The sequence below is a fragment of the Pleurodeles waltl genome, chromosome 4_2 (genome assembly GCF_031143425.1).
Source record: "Pleurodeles waltl isolate 20211129_DDA chromosome 4_2, aPleWal1.hap1.20221129, whole genome shotgun sequence".
Classification (NCBI taxonomy): domain Eukaryota; kingdom Metazoa; phylum Chordata; class Amphibia; order Caudata; family Salamandridae; genus Pleurodeles; species Pleurodeles waltl.
Genome location: NC_090443.1, coordinates 35,911,026 through 35,926,837, shown reverse-complemented (window position 1 = coordinate 35,926,837; position 15,812 = coordinate 35,911,026). Strand labels below are relative to the sequence as shown.

The window sequence follows — 15,812 nt, the reverse complement described above, 5'->3', positions numbered from 1 at the left end:
AACACTGACGCCCCAAAACAAATTAAAAATTAAAGTTTAAAACAATCACCCCGAAAAGGATTCCATGATTACACCAGAGAACTAGCACCCCAAACCACTGCTCTGTTACGATACAAATATAATGCTACCACAAGGCACATCTGCGCACCAACACAAAACCAAACGGACCTGTTATTTCACCAGATCATGGTTATTCCTAATGCAGAGCTATGCGAGTGACAAAGAGTAATGTCCGCCCAAAGCAGGACTCCATAAGGATAGAATACAAGTTCATCCGAAAACAGAGCCGAGTTACATTACAAGAGCACCATAACCCACAAACATCCTTATTTATTTAGAAATCATGACCCCTCTTTAGCCTCTAAACAGAACTAATTTATGGTACAAATACAGTTATCAACCAAAGAGAGCTTTCAGAGGATACAAGATGAGCTACTCCCATAACCGAAGCAGAGACTGCTCCACAAAACAGAGCTGACATCCTGAAATAGCCCATAAGCGAAGAGAGCAGGCTGACTAACGATGCAAGATTATTTACCTGAAAAAAGACTTTGTAACCATACAAAAGCACCTTCGCCCCAAATCAGAGCTCTGCAAGGTTACAATAGCAGTTTTACCTCAACCACAGGCTCTGTAAGGATACAAGGGCATTGTGACCTTGACGAAAACTTACTATATAGATACAGGAGCAGTGTTCAACCAACAAGATGGTTCACACTCTAAAAATGCAAGCACACGGTCACCTCAAAAAAAGAGCTCTCTAAAGGCACAAGGGCACTGTCAACTAAATAAATGTTTCTGTAAAGATACAAGAAGGCTATTACACCAAACGCAGGTCCCAGTGAATGAATGTAGTATTTCTACAACCTAGCCAAAAGTCAGCAGGGCATCGTACAACAAGTCTATTCAACAGAAACAAAAACTTGGGAAGAATTACTGGTTAAAAAATACTACTGAAATCAAACACAGCAGACGCCAGGAGACAGCAATACTGGGTTCCAAGCTGTAACTAGAACCACGAGAATACAAGAACACTGATGCCTGTACGACGTAATTCAATTAGGTCACCAGTTTACTTGCATCCTAAAACCGAATTTTGCTATGATACAAGTTGACAGTTACAAACAAAATTTGGTTAGGTTATAAGAGAACAGTTAAGCTATAATGCAACTCATTAAGAACACAGACCAGTCACACTCAAAACATAACTCTGTCGCCCTATAAACAAGCTCTGTTAATACACAAATGCAGTTAAAAGAGAGCTTTTTTTTTGTCACAAGAGTATGATTACCACAACCTTAGAGCTCCATTTCGATGTAACAACACCAATATGCCAAAACAAACTGTTATCCCACAACAATACTCATTTAGAACCTGAGTGATGCCCAGCCATAAGAGGCCGATTTAGGAATAAAAAGCATAGTAACTGAAATAGACACTAAAACACAATTGTCTGACAAAACTAGTAAAAAAAACAAAAAAACAAGAAACAAAAAAAACACTTTGTTAATACTTAAGAATATGATCATCCTCCCTAGAGTATAAAAGTAAATCATCAGTAGAGTTTGAGGGTAAAGATTGTAAAACAATACTGAAGCCCTCCATGTAATTGTGAGCTCCTTGAACTGTCCATCCCCACAATATACGACTGTCTCCTTCGTACCACCTAAGTGGTAGGAGAGCCTAAGCGAGCTGTACAATGGGACACCTGAGGAGAAGAAAGGAGCATCAGTGATCAATTTCCTGCTTCTTCTCGCTTAATTATAGACAAGTTAACCCAAATTCCCTTCGCGCAACCCCACACCAACCATTATTAATCTCTCTCAGACAACCTAATTTTGCCTCTTTTTTAGTCAACTACACACCAACATTTTTTTAACTCTCCCTCAAACACAATTCTCCTTCGCTTCACTACACTACACCGCAAGATCACAATTAACTTCTTGGCAATCAGGAACCCCAAGCACATCCCTCCCCTCACTATCACACATCGACACTTACTAATTCCACCTCAATCACTGACACACTACACTTCCAGTCGCAAACTCATGCCAGTTCTTCTCTCCCTATTAAAGAAGCAACTCTTTTCTTCCCTTCACGATAACACACACCAGCAATTATTTTCTCATCTTATACCTTATTCAATGACACCGTGCATTTCCACAATTTCCTCTAGTGCCCCATCCCTCCTTTCATACATCCTTACTCTTTACAGTAGTTCCTTCCTCACCAATCCCATTTTATCATAGAAGACGCAGGCCTGTGCAGTGTCAATGTGTTACCTCTTTGAAGTGATCAAAGGCTGCTAAGATGATTTCATGTCCTCCCCTCACCAGGCAGACCGCAGCCAGCAGCTCCAGCACCAGGGCCTTTGTCCTGTGGAGAACAAAAATGCAACGCGTCTGCTTGCTTATAAAGCAATGAGTACCAAAGATGTTAGGCTAAGAGCAGCACCCATGCAACCCCTGAGCCAGGCATCTCTATAGGATAGAGACAGAGCTTAAAATGTGAAGACCGTCAAAAATAGGATAACAAGCAAGTAAGGCCAGGAGGGGGAAAAAAAAAAAAGAAAGGCTGGTAAGGAAGGAACGACAGGTAAATCAAGTAGTGCTTGTTGAAAAGCCTGGAAGGACAGACTAGACAGGTGGGTTCAACCAGATCATCAGGGAGGAAATCAGGAATGACAAATTATATAACTCCAAACCCAGGGAACAAATGTGCGAAATTGGAACCAAAATCAGGACGGACAGGTGGGAAAATGAAGAATCCATTGCACAACAGGAAGGACAAGTGTGAAAACAGACACGAAATCTGGTAAACCAGGAGGTGGCGTGGCAAAACCAATGGTAAACCAGACAGGACGCATGGAAAACAAGAGAAGCGATCAGGCAACCAGGAAGGATAGAGAGCAAAACCAAAAGGACAGGTGGGGAAACCAGGAAGGTCAGACAGGAAAACAAGGACAGAGAAGTGGACAAAAAAAGGAAGCAAATGTGTTAAAAAAAAGGAAGGAAAATGCTGACTATCGTGCAGTAAAGGTGGAAAACCCAGATTTGATTAGGTTTTTGTTCAACTGGTTTTAAATCAAAACTACGCACAGCAGAAGCAAGAAAAGTTCATTCAGCACTCAGGTGCCACCAGGCGAGTGAGGAACCCAAAAGGTGAGGAAGGTTGATGATCTGATATGCCCCGAGCCACTCACTAGCTGCGGAGGGCTCAACCTATTAGTGACAGTGAGCAATCCACAAGGAACACAACTTCCCAAACCAAGAGATGGTTTGGCACTCATGATGTGAGGCACGATTCTCTAGTCAAGGATACTAAGGCACCTATCAGTTAAGGAAGGGTCTTTAGCTTACTGATATTTAGGCACACACAACAACAAAGCAGGCTCCTGATTGCAAGACAGCCTCAATTTATTAGTTTCTGAATTTAAATTCAACCTTTTTGTTATCAACATCTCCAGCATTTATATCACGGTAAGTGACATCTGGGTTGCACAGGGATGTATAAATCCTCACCAGGTCTGACAAGGAGTCTCAAGTGGGTCTCCAGGAACCCATTCTTCGAAGTACAGCAGATCTGCCGACTCAAAATGGAAGGCAAATAAATGAACTTATTGTAAATGAAAACAATGGTCTATGAAGATTTGTAATGCTGCTCCAGTCCCTTGGGAGGGACAAAATCACCTGCCCTCACAGAAGGTTCTCAGTGGTTAACCTCTAGGGCTCATACGTGTGATTTTACACAGTTTAATTATGGTGATTGAATGCCTACTGGATTTCTCAGGCACAAATCCTTACCAACTGTGACCCCCCCCCCTTTTGTAAAACAAGTCTACGACTGCAAAACAGAAAACTTTTAAACATTATTATTTTGAGATTATGTTACTTTTGCGCAGGACTTGAACACCGTATGGCTTGGCACAGTCCTATACACAATTTCTATAGATTTATATTTTGATATGTTAGCTAGCATTTGTATACTACACAGCTACTACCAATGTAGCATTGTAGCTCTCAAATAGATCACAGCTTCTCACATTTGTTTTGCTACTAGATCAATGTACGTCGTAAATCCAAGTAATATTGGGGTCACAAAAAGGGGGTTTCTGTCCATGAGCCGTGAGGTATTTAAAAACACTCAACAGCCAATGATGGTGATGCACCAAATGCGAGAAATGCCCGGCTCTCTGGTGAACTCTCATAGTTTGGCAAAGACGCTTCTGCCTCAAGGCATCCATTTTGCCACAATCTGACTGGGGCACACAAACACAAGACTCCAGGAGAAGAAGTCTGGAAAAACAAACTCAAGAGGACTCTTTTAAAGGAGGAGTAAGCAAGGCAGAGCAGTACAGAAAGAAAAGTATTTCTGTGAAGGGAAATCCGAGCAGTTCAAGAGGAGAGCTCTTAAAGTAAGAGGTAGAGTCAAGCTCACCTCAAATTCTTATTGTTTAGGCTGAGCGCGATTTCGTTGACAGCATGAGGATGAGACATGACCAAGTTGAATCCATACTGAAGAAGCGAGAAAACCAGAAAGTGAAAATTATGACCTATTTTCTTTAAGAATTTCCTGCAAAACCAAATTTCACAACTACAGCCAATCAACCAAGCTGCATTTAAAATACACAAAAAAACAACCGGTTAACAGTTAAATACAATCAACAAGTAGTTTTAACACTATGATCCATCGAACCATCATTTAAAATTGAGACATTCCATCAACAAGAATTTAACACAGAAGTCCATTCAATCAACCAACATTTCCCAGACACCAAGCCAGCCAGCATTTAACATGTGCATCCAAGCTTCATTTAAAACAAGCATTGGTAAAGCCAAGAAGTGTCGCCATTCAATGGGGTTACCCGACCTTTTGACTTTGCCAATGCTTTTTGCCAATGCTGTTCTGCATTAGCACACGGAAAATAATGTGTGTTGGCCAAAGCAGAGCAGCATCCACAAAATAAAAAATAAAAAGGTTTTTTTAAAAAGCTCCAGCAAAATATTAAATAATTTGCACTTGCTCGTTGTGTGCATTTCATTTACTGTCCCCAAGATGCTGGGCGCCAATGTTAGAGCTGTACCTTTCTAAGAAAACATGCTGGAAAGTGCATAAAGAAAGGTGTGCATACCTGTTCAAAATGCATCTGCCAGCCCCATCAAAAATTAAAACAAAAATCAAATTAAACAGACAAAACATAATAAAAAGGGACAGGGAGCAGCAGGGGGACTGGTTAGGAAGTCACTGCCACCAAGCAACAGAAACAACTGAGTTCTGCAGGGCAGCAACAGGGGAGGTAGGGGAGGGGAGAGGGTTAAAAAAATAAAATAATAAAGCAAGCAAAAGAAAGCAGAAAGTGGGGGAGGAAGCTACAGGCAAGCTGGACGCCGCAAGGGAGGAGACAGTGAAAGTAGAGGGTGGGGATTCATGGCAGATACGCAACACAAGAGAGAGAGTAAGAAAACATGTGCATACTAATGGAGTCCTAGTAAAAAAAAAAGAAAATATGTGGTGACCTGAACGTAAGTAGTGGAAGACACAAGTCACTGTATCTTGGGGATGGTAAAGGAATTACGCTCCAGGTGAGGGACAGCCACAGGAAGAGGAACACCACCATTCAATATCCAAGCATTTAACATACAACAAACCTGTATTTAATACTGACACTCAAACAACCAGCATTTAATATGTACTTCTAAGTAAAAATTATGTCATATTGTGTTCCAGCAATCCAGAATTTAATGCCAACATTCAACCAAACATCATTTGATATCAATATCCAACAAGCCATCATTTAAAATCTAGTCAACCAGCATTCCATTAAAAGATCGACAACCAGTGTTTAAAAATGATACTCCACCAATCGGCATTCAACACTGGCAGCCAACCAATCAGATTTTAACATCCATACCCACTCAATAGAATTTAAACAAGGATGTTGAATCAACCAGCATTTAAAATCCAGCAACCGAGCATTTCACAATGGTGTCCAACCAAACCACACTGATCATCAACTTCCAAGACACCAGAAGGTAAAGTAGCGCAAACTTGCATTTAATATCGACATTCAACCAGCATTTTGAATCCAAGCTACCAGGATTTTGTATTAAGATCCAGCCAAGTCAATGAGAGCAACGACAGTGATAAAAGTCCTTCTTCCCTTCCAGATTATCTTCATACACTCACTTAGCAAGTCAAAATGTGGCACCCATTGCTTCCTGGGTTATCAGCTCATGCACAATCCACATCTAATACAGTAACAATGTGCCCACCACCAGAGACACACTTAGTGCAAATACCGATAAGTACCTGATAGTTCATGATGGCTCTTAAGCACATGATACAGACATGCACGTCATCCTTCTGGCTCACCAATCGTGAATTTTTCAGCGCCTTCCTGTCAGGGAGCGTGTTGTAGCTGCTGTGGGGGTAAGGCAGAACAACACTGTGTAGTTAGTTACTGCTGGATAAGGAAGGTGAGAGGGAGTGGTCCCTCTGTGCTTCATGCTTAAGGAAGACTATGAAAGGCTGAGAGAAAAAAAGAGGAAAAATACATTAAAAAGCCAAAGGGCATCAGTAACACAACATGACTTGGTAAAAGCGCCACACTGCCCAAGAACAACAATGTGCAAGGAGACAAGGGGGCAATACCAATAGTGAAACAGTAGCGAAGAGACAACACAAACTCAGAGCCTAGGCAGCAGGAAATGCAAGGTAGTTTCCTCTGCAACGGAGAACAAGATTTTTTATTATGACAGACTACCCACTCAAAAACACTAATTCTGAAAAAATGTTCATGTTACCGGCTTAAACAAGGCATGGAAGGAAAGACTTTGTATCAATGCGCTTCTCCCGAGGCCCATCTAAAACCTGGAGGTCCTCACAGAGCCATATTGATAGAAGCTCCAACAAATGAAGCACTTCTAGAACAGGCATTATGTGAAAATGAAGAAAGCACAACAAAGAAATACAAAACAAAAATGAATAAATTCCATAATTAAGAAGGGTAATAAGCAACCGAAAAAGCTTTTTTTAAAAAAAAAAATTGGAAGAAAAATTTACATTTAACTAAAAAGGGTTGGTATTAAGATTAGGAGTGGGTAAAGGAAAGAATACGTTTCTCATAAGGGTGAGGGTAGTGGTACAGATCTGCAGTATGGTTGCCTTTGATATGTTACTTGAATATGTTTAGCGCTCACCATTATTGATTAGCTCCACAGTGCATTCTTGAGTGAGGCACCATTTCGTGGGGATCCTGGAAGGCCATCAGTTGGATTGAAACACACTTGTTTCATTGTGACTACTGTTTTGTTGTCGTTTGATTGCAAGTGGTTAGGGGAGAGTCTGTGCACTGCTGGATGTGATTTGTACTGAGTTATGCTGAAAGTAAAAGGAGTCGGAGCTAGGAGGATCTTTTTTGGGCTGGTTTTAGGTGTGAAGAGGGGTGTGCCAAAGGACTTTCTGCTTTCTTTCGATTGGGGAGGGGGATCAGTTGTCCACAGTTTCTTATGATGTGCTTATGTGTTAGGATAATGCAAAAATGTGGGATTGTACGGTGTATGTCTGCATGAAGCGTGAAAGTGCACATGATGCTGTGGAGGCTCCGTTTAGCGTGTGCTGTTCGAATATGACCGTTTCTAGATCACACTGGAACAATGGGGTCTGGTGTTGAGTGTGGAACGCTGTTAGACTTCAGGTCACAGTCCCAATTTAAGCTATTGGAAGTGTGTTGGTTGTGTTTGATAAGGTTGGTCTGTAACGTATTGATCGTGGTCTGTAGGTCAGTTTAGACGTAGGAAGTGGAAAGAGAAAACCTAGGTATTCTTTAAAACAAAGTTGTTCTTACACATTAGTGATGTCATTAAGGTAAGTGAAAGGGTTGAAGGACAGGCTTGCAGTAAGTTTAGGGCTTAGAGTCTACATTTTCTACATAAACTAATTATTGATTACGGTTTTTGTACTATGGATAAACATTAACAACAATATATGTGTTGATATGGTTTAAAGATTATGGGGTAGGCATTGTGGTGTTCTTCAATTTGGCATTATTGGTTTTCACATAGTTCCCAGGAAGAAACTTAAAAACACTCCTCTTCAGGAAAGTATTCTGCATATAAAGCTGGACTGTACAAGGAACTTCCTACTGCGCGTATCCTTGAGAACAGTGATCTTTAATGTAAATACCGGGACACCCTTTGTTGCGACAGCCTCTTTTTCTAAGAGCATATAGGATAACTAAGGCTTCACGGAACGGTACTGAATGGAAGCAACATATCAGCTATCCGATGCTAAATTCAGAATGCCACTGTCTGAATTGACACAATACTATCCCGTGGAAAAGTGGTATCACCGCAACAACTTAAAAAAAGAAAAAAAAAAGCACACACACACACACACTATTCAATTACTACAGGGGTGTAGAATTTATTAAAATATCTACTTGCCCAGGGGACAGGTTGCTTCTCAAATCTACTTGTCCTGTAAAAAGATCTACTTGTCCCTTTGGTGCCATGTAGTGTGGCGACAAATTATGGCAGCAATCTCATTATGTAAGAGCTCTGATAATAGCCTCTCTGATTATGCCAGGGCTACTACCATAGTAGGGCTTGAATACTTGCAGTTTCAATCCCCACTGTAGCAATTTCCTTATTTTGCCACCTTTCTGCAGATCTGCATACTGGGGCTGGAGGAAGCAGTAAGCAATAGTTCCAGGGCTGGAATGCCTTTGAGTCTGCAAACCTACTAACCTGCATGTTTTAAGGATTTTCACCAGCTTCTCTCTAATATTTTCCCATAATAAGAAAGGTTGGACATTTACTCCTGACAATGGCAGAATTAAAACTTCTTCCAGGGTTGGGAAGAAAGTGGCCGGAGGGAAAATTAACTTGCAAATGCTCAATAGATTTTCACATGAGCAAATCTACACATGCGTATTTACCCATGCTAAAATACAGTTCACAAATATTTTATAGGGGTACGACATATACCATGGGTGCACTTTTGTGACTTTCTTTAAGAATTTGGGGCCACATGTAGGTAGGTTCAGATTTGCGACCCGCAAATTGCGAGTCAGAGCGACCCGCAAATTGCGAGTCGCAAATCCGAATGTAGGATGGTGTCCCTGACACCATCTGTGATTCGCAAGGGCTTCGCAAATGCCCACCTAGTGAATAATCATGAGGTGGGTCGCAATTTGCGACCCCCTTGTGAATAGCGGCCCTCACAGGGATGGTGGCCTGCTGGAGACAGCAGACCACCATGTCTGTGACTGCTTTCCTTAAAGGAAAACGAGATGCATTACAAAAACAAAAAATGAAACGTTTGCACTGATTTTTTTTTTACAGTGACATTCACAATGGGGAAGGGGTCCCATGGGGACCCCCTCCCTTTTGCGAAAGTGTTAGCACCCATTTGAAATGGGTGCAAACTTCGATTGGTTTGCGCCCGCGGTCACAAAACAATCCTACATTGCACTGCGAGTCGCAATTAAGAAGGGAACACCCCTTCTTAATAGCGAGTCGCAAACCCGTTTTGCGATTCGGTAACCAGGTTACTGAATTGCAAAAGTGGGTTTGTGCATCGCAATGTGCTTTTTACACGTCGCAACCAGCGAATGTCGCTGTTTGCGACATGCAAAAAGCTACCTACATGTGGGTCTTGGTCCCTAATTAGGTCTGGTGTTAACAAAGACATTTTGTTTTTATTAAACTTCTATTTCTCTCTTTTTCGTCTGGCTTTACTGTGAGTGATCGCATTCTGCTCTTCCACAAGGAGCATATTGGCACACAAAGTAGTTTTGTTCAGTGTCAGGAACTACAGTGGCAATCAGTGACGTAACGAAACTGGAGGGTGCCCCTTTGCAAAGAACATGGAGGAGCCCCCTCTCCAGACTCACTCAGGGCAGGTGCTGTGCTGAAGGGCCCCCCTGGAGGGCGGCTGCGGGGCCTTTGTTATGCCACTGGTGGCAACGTGTGCTTTTAGAGTTCAAAAACTTTTTTTTTTTTTTTTGCCAGTGTTTGTTACAATGTTGAGGGCCTGGTAGCTCCCACAACAATAAAGTGTTACAAAAGCCATGTCAAAACAAGACACGCATTGATGAAACTAAAAGACTTATAAAAATATGTCAGACCAGTTGGCTTTGTCAGTGTTTGTTTATTTTCATGCTTCCCATATTCGTGTTGAAAATGGTTACACTGATTTTCCATTAGAAATATTTTTGGGAAATACTAGCATGCATCAACACATTTTACTAAATGACACTTCATTTGCATCTAATCAGAGAGCATTCTGGGAGCATTATACTTAGCCTCATAGCCTAAACTTTTCAAACATGTGTATACACGTTTTTTTTTTTTTTTGTACTGGAACCAACGTCAGTAGTGAAGTGTGACCTTAAAACATTTATTTACAGCACTCACCCTAATAATTAAGGCTTTCAAATAATGAACCATAAATACAAGTTCGAACAGCATTATCTTTTGGAAACCCATTACCTCAACTGCAGAGAGTTCCACTCTCTGTAAACAGGCAGCCAAAGGGTTTGTGCTGCAGAGGGTTGGGCCTACTTGTCCCAAGGACAAAGTAAACATAAAAACTTGTTGCCCTTGACCCCAAACAAGATGTCCCGGGCGATAGGAATTCCACATCCCTGTACTAGTTCTAATTTTAAACACTTCGAAAAAGGAACATATCACAAAGGGGTTGTTCTCAAAATATATGGCAGTAAAGGCAGCGTGAAAGGGGCAAGTTAAGAGTTTAGGGTGTTTTTTGGCAAAACATACTGAAGTAAGGGCATTGCAAAAGAGGTGATGGGGTCTGTGATAATTGTTTAGACTAGAGACGTAACAGTATCAGGGTTACTTGTTATGAGTTGGGGTATTGGCATAAGGGGATGAGACATGGTATTAAGGGATTGCGGTATTGGGTTAGGAATAAACAGTTAGGGGTATAGGATTTAAAAGTATGAGGCTGTGAATTAAGGGTATATGGTTTAAAGTATAGTTTTAAGGTTATGGGACACCGAGTTAATGGTTTGGCATATAGGGTTATGGGTATAGCCTTAAGACCACGCACAGCTTATAGGGGTCAAAAGTACAGAATTACTGTTAGGTGGTTAAGGTTAAAAGATTAAGGGGCTGGGTATAGATTTAGAGATTTGAGATATAGCAAGGTTAAGGTTTAAATGTTTGGGGTGTAGAGGTAGGGATATGGAGTTAGGATCTGGGGATAAGAGGATATGGTTAGAAGTATTGTGTTAAGTAAAAAGGGGTGATGGCTTGGATGTAGAATTGAGGTTTAGGGTATAGGAGCTGAGGGGTTATGAGTTAAGAGTTATCGGTGTGATTCAGACCGATAAACTTCGTTTTCCACATAATTATGGATTTACTGCATTTGCCATATAATCCATCATCTGCTGCATAATTTGCAGATTTCAACCAAAAAAATTATTTTTAGTTAAACAGACCAAAAGTTACTAAAAAATTTGAAAACGTGTTGCTATACAGTGTTAGGCCCTTCCAAGTGTCAACTGGTCATCGTTCGGTTGCTTATATTCGTATTTGTATGTTAAACTGATGCTAATTATGTGAAACTTTTTCCCAGATAGTGTCAACGTGTAAAAATGTGAAGTAACGAAGTAACACCACCACAAATTGTACCACATTATTCCACGCAATTAGCCTTTTCTTGCCGCATAAACAAGTCAACCATGACACATAATTAGGTCCTCCGTGTTGAATAATTCTTGCGACCATGTTGTAGGATTAAGGGTATTGGGCACAGCAAAGACTATTGGGTCATGGGATAGGAGTTAAAGGTCCAGTATATAAGGCGTAAGGTACAGGACAAGGATTTGGGACATAGGTTAAAGGTTTGCAAATAGGTTTAAGAGTTTTGGGTTAGGGGTATAAGTTACCTTCTTTGACTGCATTTGATTAGTGCGACAAAAGCAAACAAACACAAATGATGGATGGAATGCGGAACCAATCAACATTCTTCCCCCCCCCCCAAGTCACAGATCTGGGGTTAATCCACCAGTTCTTTTGCTCACAATGCCACCCCAGTTTAGACCCAACCCTGAGACTGGGGGTGAATGTTTGATTTGTTCTGCATTCTGTCCATCATGTGGTGCTTTTGCACTTGTTGCCCTAGGTGTGAAAGGTATGCCCAGTCGTGGGATCCCGGGCTTGCTATGCCACCAGATTCAAGCTAGCCTGGCTGATGAAGGGTGATACCCTGAAACCGGTCCCAGGATGCTTGTTTCTGGTCCAGAAAGGACCTGGCCTGGCAGCTATGGCTGGACTGTTTCCAGTGTCAAGACTGATTTGCATATGGCTGGGTGAAAACTGGAATGGCATGGCAAGCAAAAAAAATGATAGATCAAACCCAGATCTGTGACTGGGGGTGAATGTTTGATTTGTTCTGCATTCTGTCTATCATGTGTTGTTTTTGCACATGCATTTGATTAGTGGCACCTTCGGAAATATGTTTCATTTTACGTGCATTTAAAAGTGTTTCTGTTCTTTTAGTTTGCACCAGTAAACATTGAACTTAATTAAAACGAAACACTGATCACGAAATGATGCAATTGTAAGTGTGACAATGAACTGATGCTATTTCACAGTAAAATATTCCATTTAACAGGATGCAAATAACTTAATGCTCTGTTTTTGAAGAGGAAAGAAATTCAAAGCAAGCAGCTTGAATGGTAGGTACGGTTTGAAGCTGAAAGCATGACTGACGAGGAGAGCACACATTGTTTGAAGCTATTGCCAAGAAAGGTGATGAGAATTCCATAAAGAAATGTACACACCATGCTAAGTACAACAAACTTTAAGCTGTTACAAGCTGGAAGGCACTGAACGTCACCCTGCTGCAGTTGACAGACAGACAGACAGACAGACAGACAGACAGACAGACAGACCCCCCCCCCCCTTGCATTTTGCAGTAACTGAATGCAAATTAAGAAATACTGATGGGACGTCCTGGGTCAACCACTAAAGTAACGAGGACTGTGGGAGAAAATTGATACAGCAATATCATGCTCATACACCCGAGTATTCCGAGTTCGTGGCAGCAGGACTTTTCAGCCATTCCAATCAGACTGCTCAGTGTTAAAAATCATCATTTACAAGAATGGCCCGGATTCTGACCAAAGAGACAGGACCATGGAGCTGGCATAAAACATCTGGACAGTAATCAAACTCCATGGTTTCTCGTCACTGTACCTCCAATGTGCTGCTATTTCAGCTGCTCAGTATGATGGTATTTAGAACTGTGACAAATGGCACTGACAGATCTAAAAGATTATTATTTTAGACACCGTAGTCCTCTGCTATGTGATGCAGTTCATCCGTGTGTGCCAATCGGGAGAATTCTATCCCCTTCCAGGTCTGCATCTTTCATGGATTGGGGTTGAGCAGGCCATTGTCCTGAAGACAGCCTTGAAGTTGCAGACTAACAATTCTAATAAATTTGGTTGGATTAAGTAAGTTTGACATTGGACAAAACCTTCTGCAATAAGTCTACTGGATGGTTTAACAGCTTTGGTTCTGCCTTGATACACAGAGGAAAAAGAATACGGTTTTGTTCACTCTGAACCGTGAGGGTCAATTGAGCGGAGGCAGGACAACCGAGTGCCAGCAAACGTGGAGATGATATACTGTTTAAGGCACAAAAACCTCAATGCCAAGTGGGACATCATGTGGCAAGTGATGAGGTCCGAATTTTCAGAGGCTCTTTAAGCAATGTGTGAAGAAGATGGGACAATACTGCACTGTGCAAAGTCTATGCCTACCTCCTCCAGCGCTCCAGACCACTGAGCCAACAGGACCACCCTGTGTACCAGACTTCTCAATATAAGAGTATTGGTATGCAAAGGTACTTATGCTTACCTGACCAATACACTTCAAGATGGAAGCTGAGAGAGAAGCAGTATCAATCTGTTTCACAGAAGGGTGGAATGCACGGACACTATCAAGAATATGGAAGTTGTCTTCATTGGCCAAGATCAACTTATGTATCAGGGAGTGAGTGAGACGTGATTCTTTGTTTCTCCAACCAGGGCAGGCTGGCCTTTTACACCTGGACAACTCAACACCAACACAATTTCTGAGCCTTTCTAAACTAAGGAAAAGGTACATGAAGTACAGGACTTCATATTTTTAAAATATATATCGAACACAACCACTTATGAGTTTGAAGTTCATAAATTCTTAGAACTTTGAGTGAAATGACAGGACATACGACTTCTGATTCACAGTGAAGCAAACTAAATTTAATCCAACTGTAGGATGCTTGCAAATGACTATACTCTTCCCCACAATAGCAACTTCATGTGCTACCCATCACACATCAAGATTTAATGCCACACAGTTCTCTTGCCTACTAACCACTATGTGATTCAGTAACAGGCCAATGAAAGCAAGCCTCCTTAGGGGTCAACTGCATGTATCCAAAGAAGGACCTGTGTTGCCTTAAAGAACAAGTTACTTCTATAATGCTTTTTCTAGCAGGGACTCTATCTAATTTCAGATTCACCCCTTGTAAACGGCCTCGGGCACCAGACTAGATCGGAAAACATTCTAAAGCAGTTCACTTGCTTGTGTACAGCTCTAGGTCTTATCCGTTCTACCCCAGATGTGATGTCAGGGCCACTATACCTACGTCACATATGTGCACTGATGCAAGTTTATTTCTGGTCCCTGTCCGTGCAGTTGGATAGCGAGCCCCACAGAAACCATAATATGTTAATGAGCAGAACTCTAGATTGGAATCTTGCTTATGAAAGGTATGCCCCCATCTCACAGTATGAGTAGGATCGTGGGTCAGTGACAAATCTCCGGTTAGATAGGGTCTCTACCAGAAAAAAGCACCACCACAGGAAAATAAAATAACTTTCTTCTGATAGATCCTTCTAATTGCAAATTCCTCACCTTGTGAATAGATACCAAATCAGTCCCTATAGGTGGGGGATTTGTAAAATGTCACAGACCAGGAACTCTTACAGTTCAGATGGTTCTTTTCTGCATCCCTTTGCCTTTTTTTTTTTTTTTTTTTGCTATAGAGAAGCCCACAAAAAGTTGCTCATTCAATCTATGTAAAACCTGAAGGCCCTATGGGGTCGAGGTGGTGGAACCTTTACTCGTCTTTAGAGCGTGAGGTGGAGCATTAAAATGCCAGCAAGGTGATGGATTGCCTTATGTGAAAGGTCATGACTACCTTCTACATTAATGCCGCTTTTGTCCGAAGGACCAACTTGTCTTGGAAGAAGGATGTGTATGGTTGTTGCAAGGACAAAGCCTGGAGTTTGGTCACTTGCCGTGGAGATGAGAAACATTGGTTTTATGGTCAGCAGGGGGAGACAGCAGCTGCGCATTGGGTGTGAACATCACATATGTGAGAACCAAATAAAGGTCCCACTGCAGCATCACAAAAGGTGTTGATGGGAACATGCGGATCATCCTTTCAAAAAAGCATCACAACAGGTGATTTGAAGAGGGATCGCAGATCTGGCAATCGTAAGAAGCCCAAAATGTCCAAAAGATAACCCATAACTGTTGCTACAGGAAGGCCTTGCTGGGATAGAGAAAGACAGGCCATTAGGATGCCAGATGGCTTGGCTTGTAAGGGTTGAATCCTACAGCAGGAATACCAGATAACAAACTTCTCTCAGCATCCTAAATATACAGTTTTGGTGAATGGATGCCTGGCTGCCAGAACAACATCAACTACTTCGAGAACAACTTTGAAAGCCAACAACTGTCATTGCTCAGTCTTCATGCAGGAAGGTGTAGATTGTGCAGGCTCAGGTG

At 41.6% G+C, this 15,812-nt stretch overlaps 1 protein-coding gene across 5 annotated transcripts in view; it reads right to left on the bottom strand.

The window, feature by feature from the left end:
• The window catches only part of FMNL3 (formin like 3), a 229,453-nt gene that overhangs the window by 64,046 nt on the left and 149,595 nt on the right, over window positions 1-15,812 (bottom strand). For 4 of the 5 annotated variants that reach the window (XR_011202594.1, XM_069230516.1, XM_069230518.1 and 1 more), the window contains 3 exons: window positions 6,310-6,421; window positions 4,438-4,514; window positions 2,283-2,376 (listed from right to left, as the gene is read on the bottom strand). Coding sequence is in view for 4 of the 5 variants with exons in the window: in XM_069230516.1 (XP_069086617.1) it covers window positions 2,283-2,376; window positions 4,438-4,514; window positions 6,310-6,421 (283 nt within the window). In the remaining variant the exon portion in view is untranslated. The remainder of the gene's footprint in view (window positions 1-2,282; window positions 2,377-4,437; window positions 4,515-6,309; window positions 6,422-15,812) is intronic. The other variant, XM_069230517.1, reaches the window with a different exon arrangement.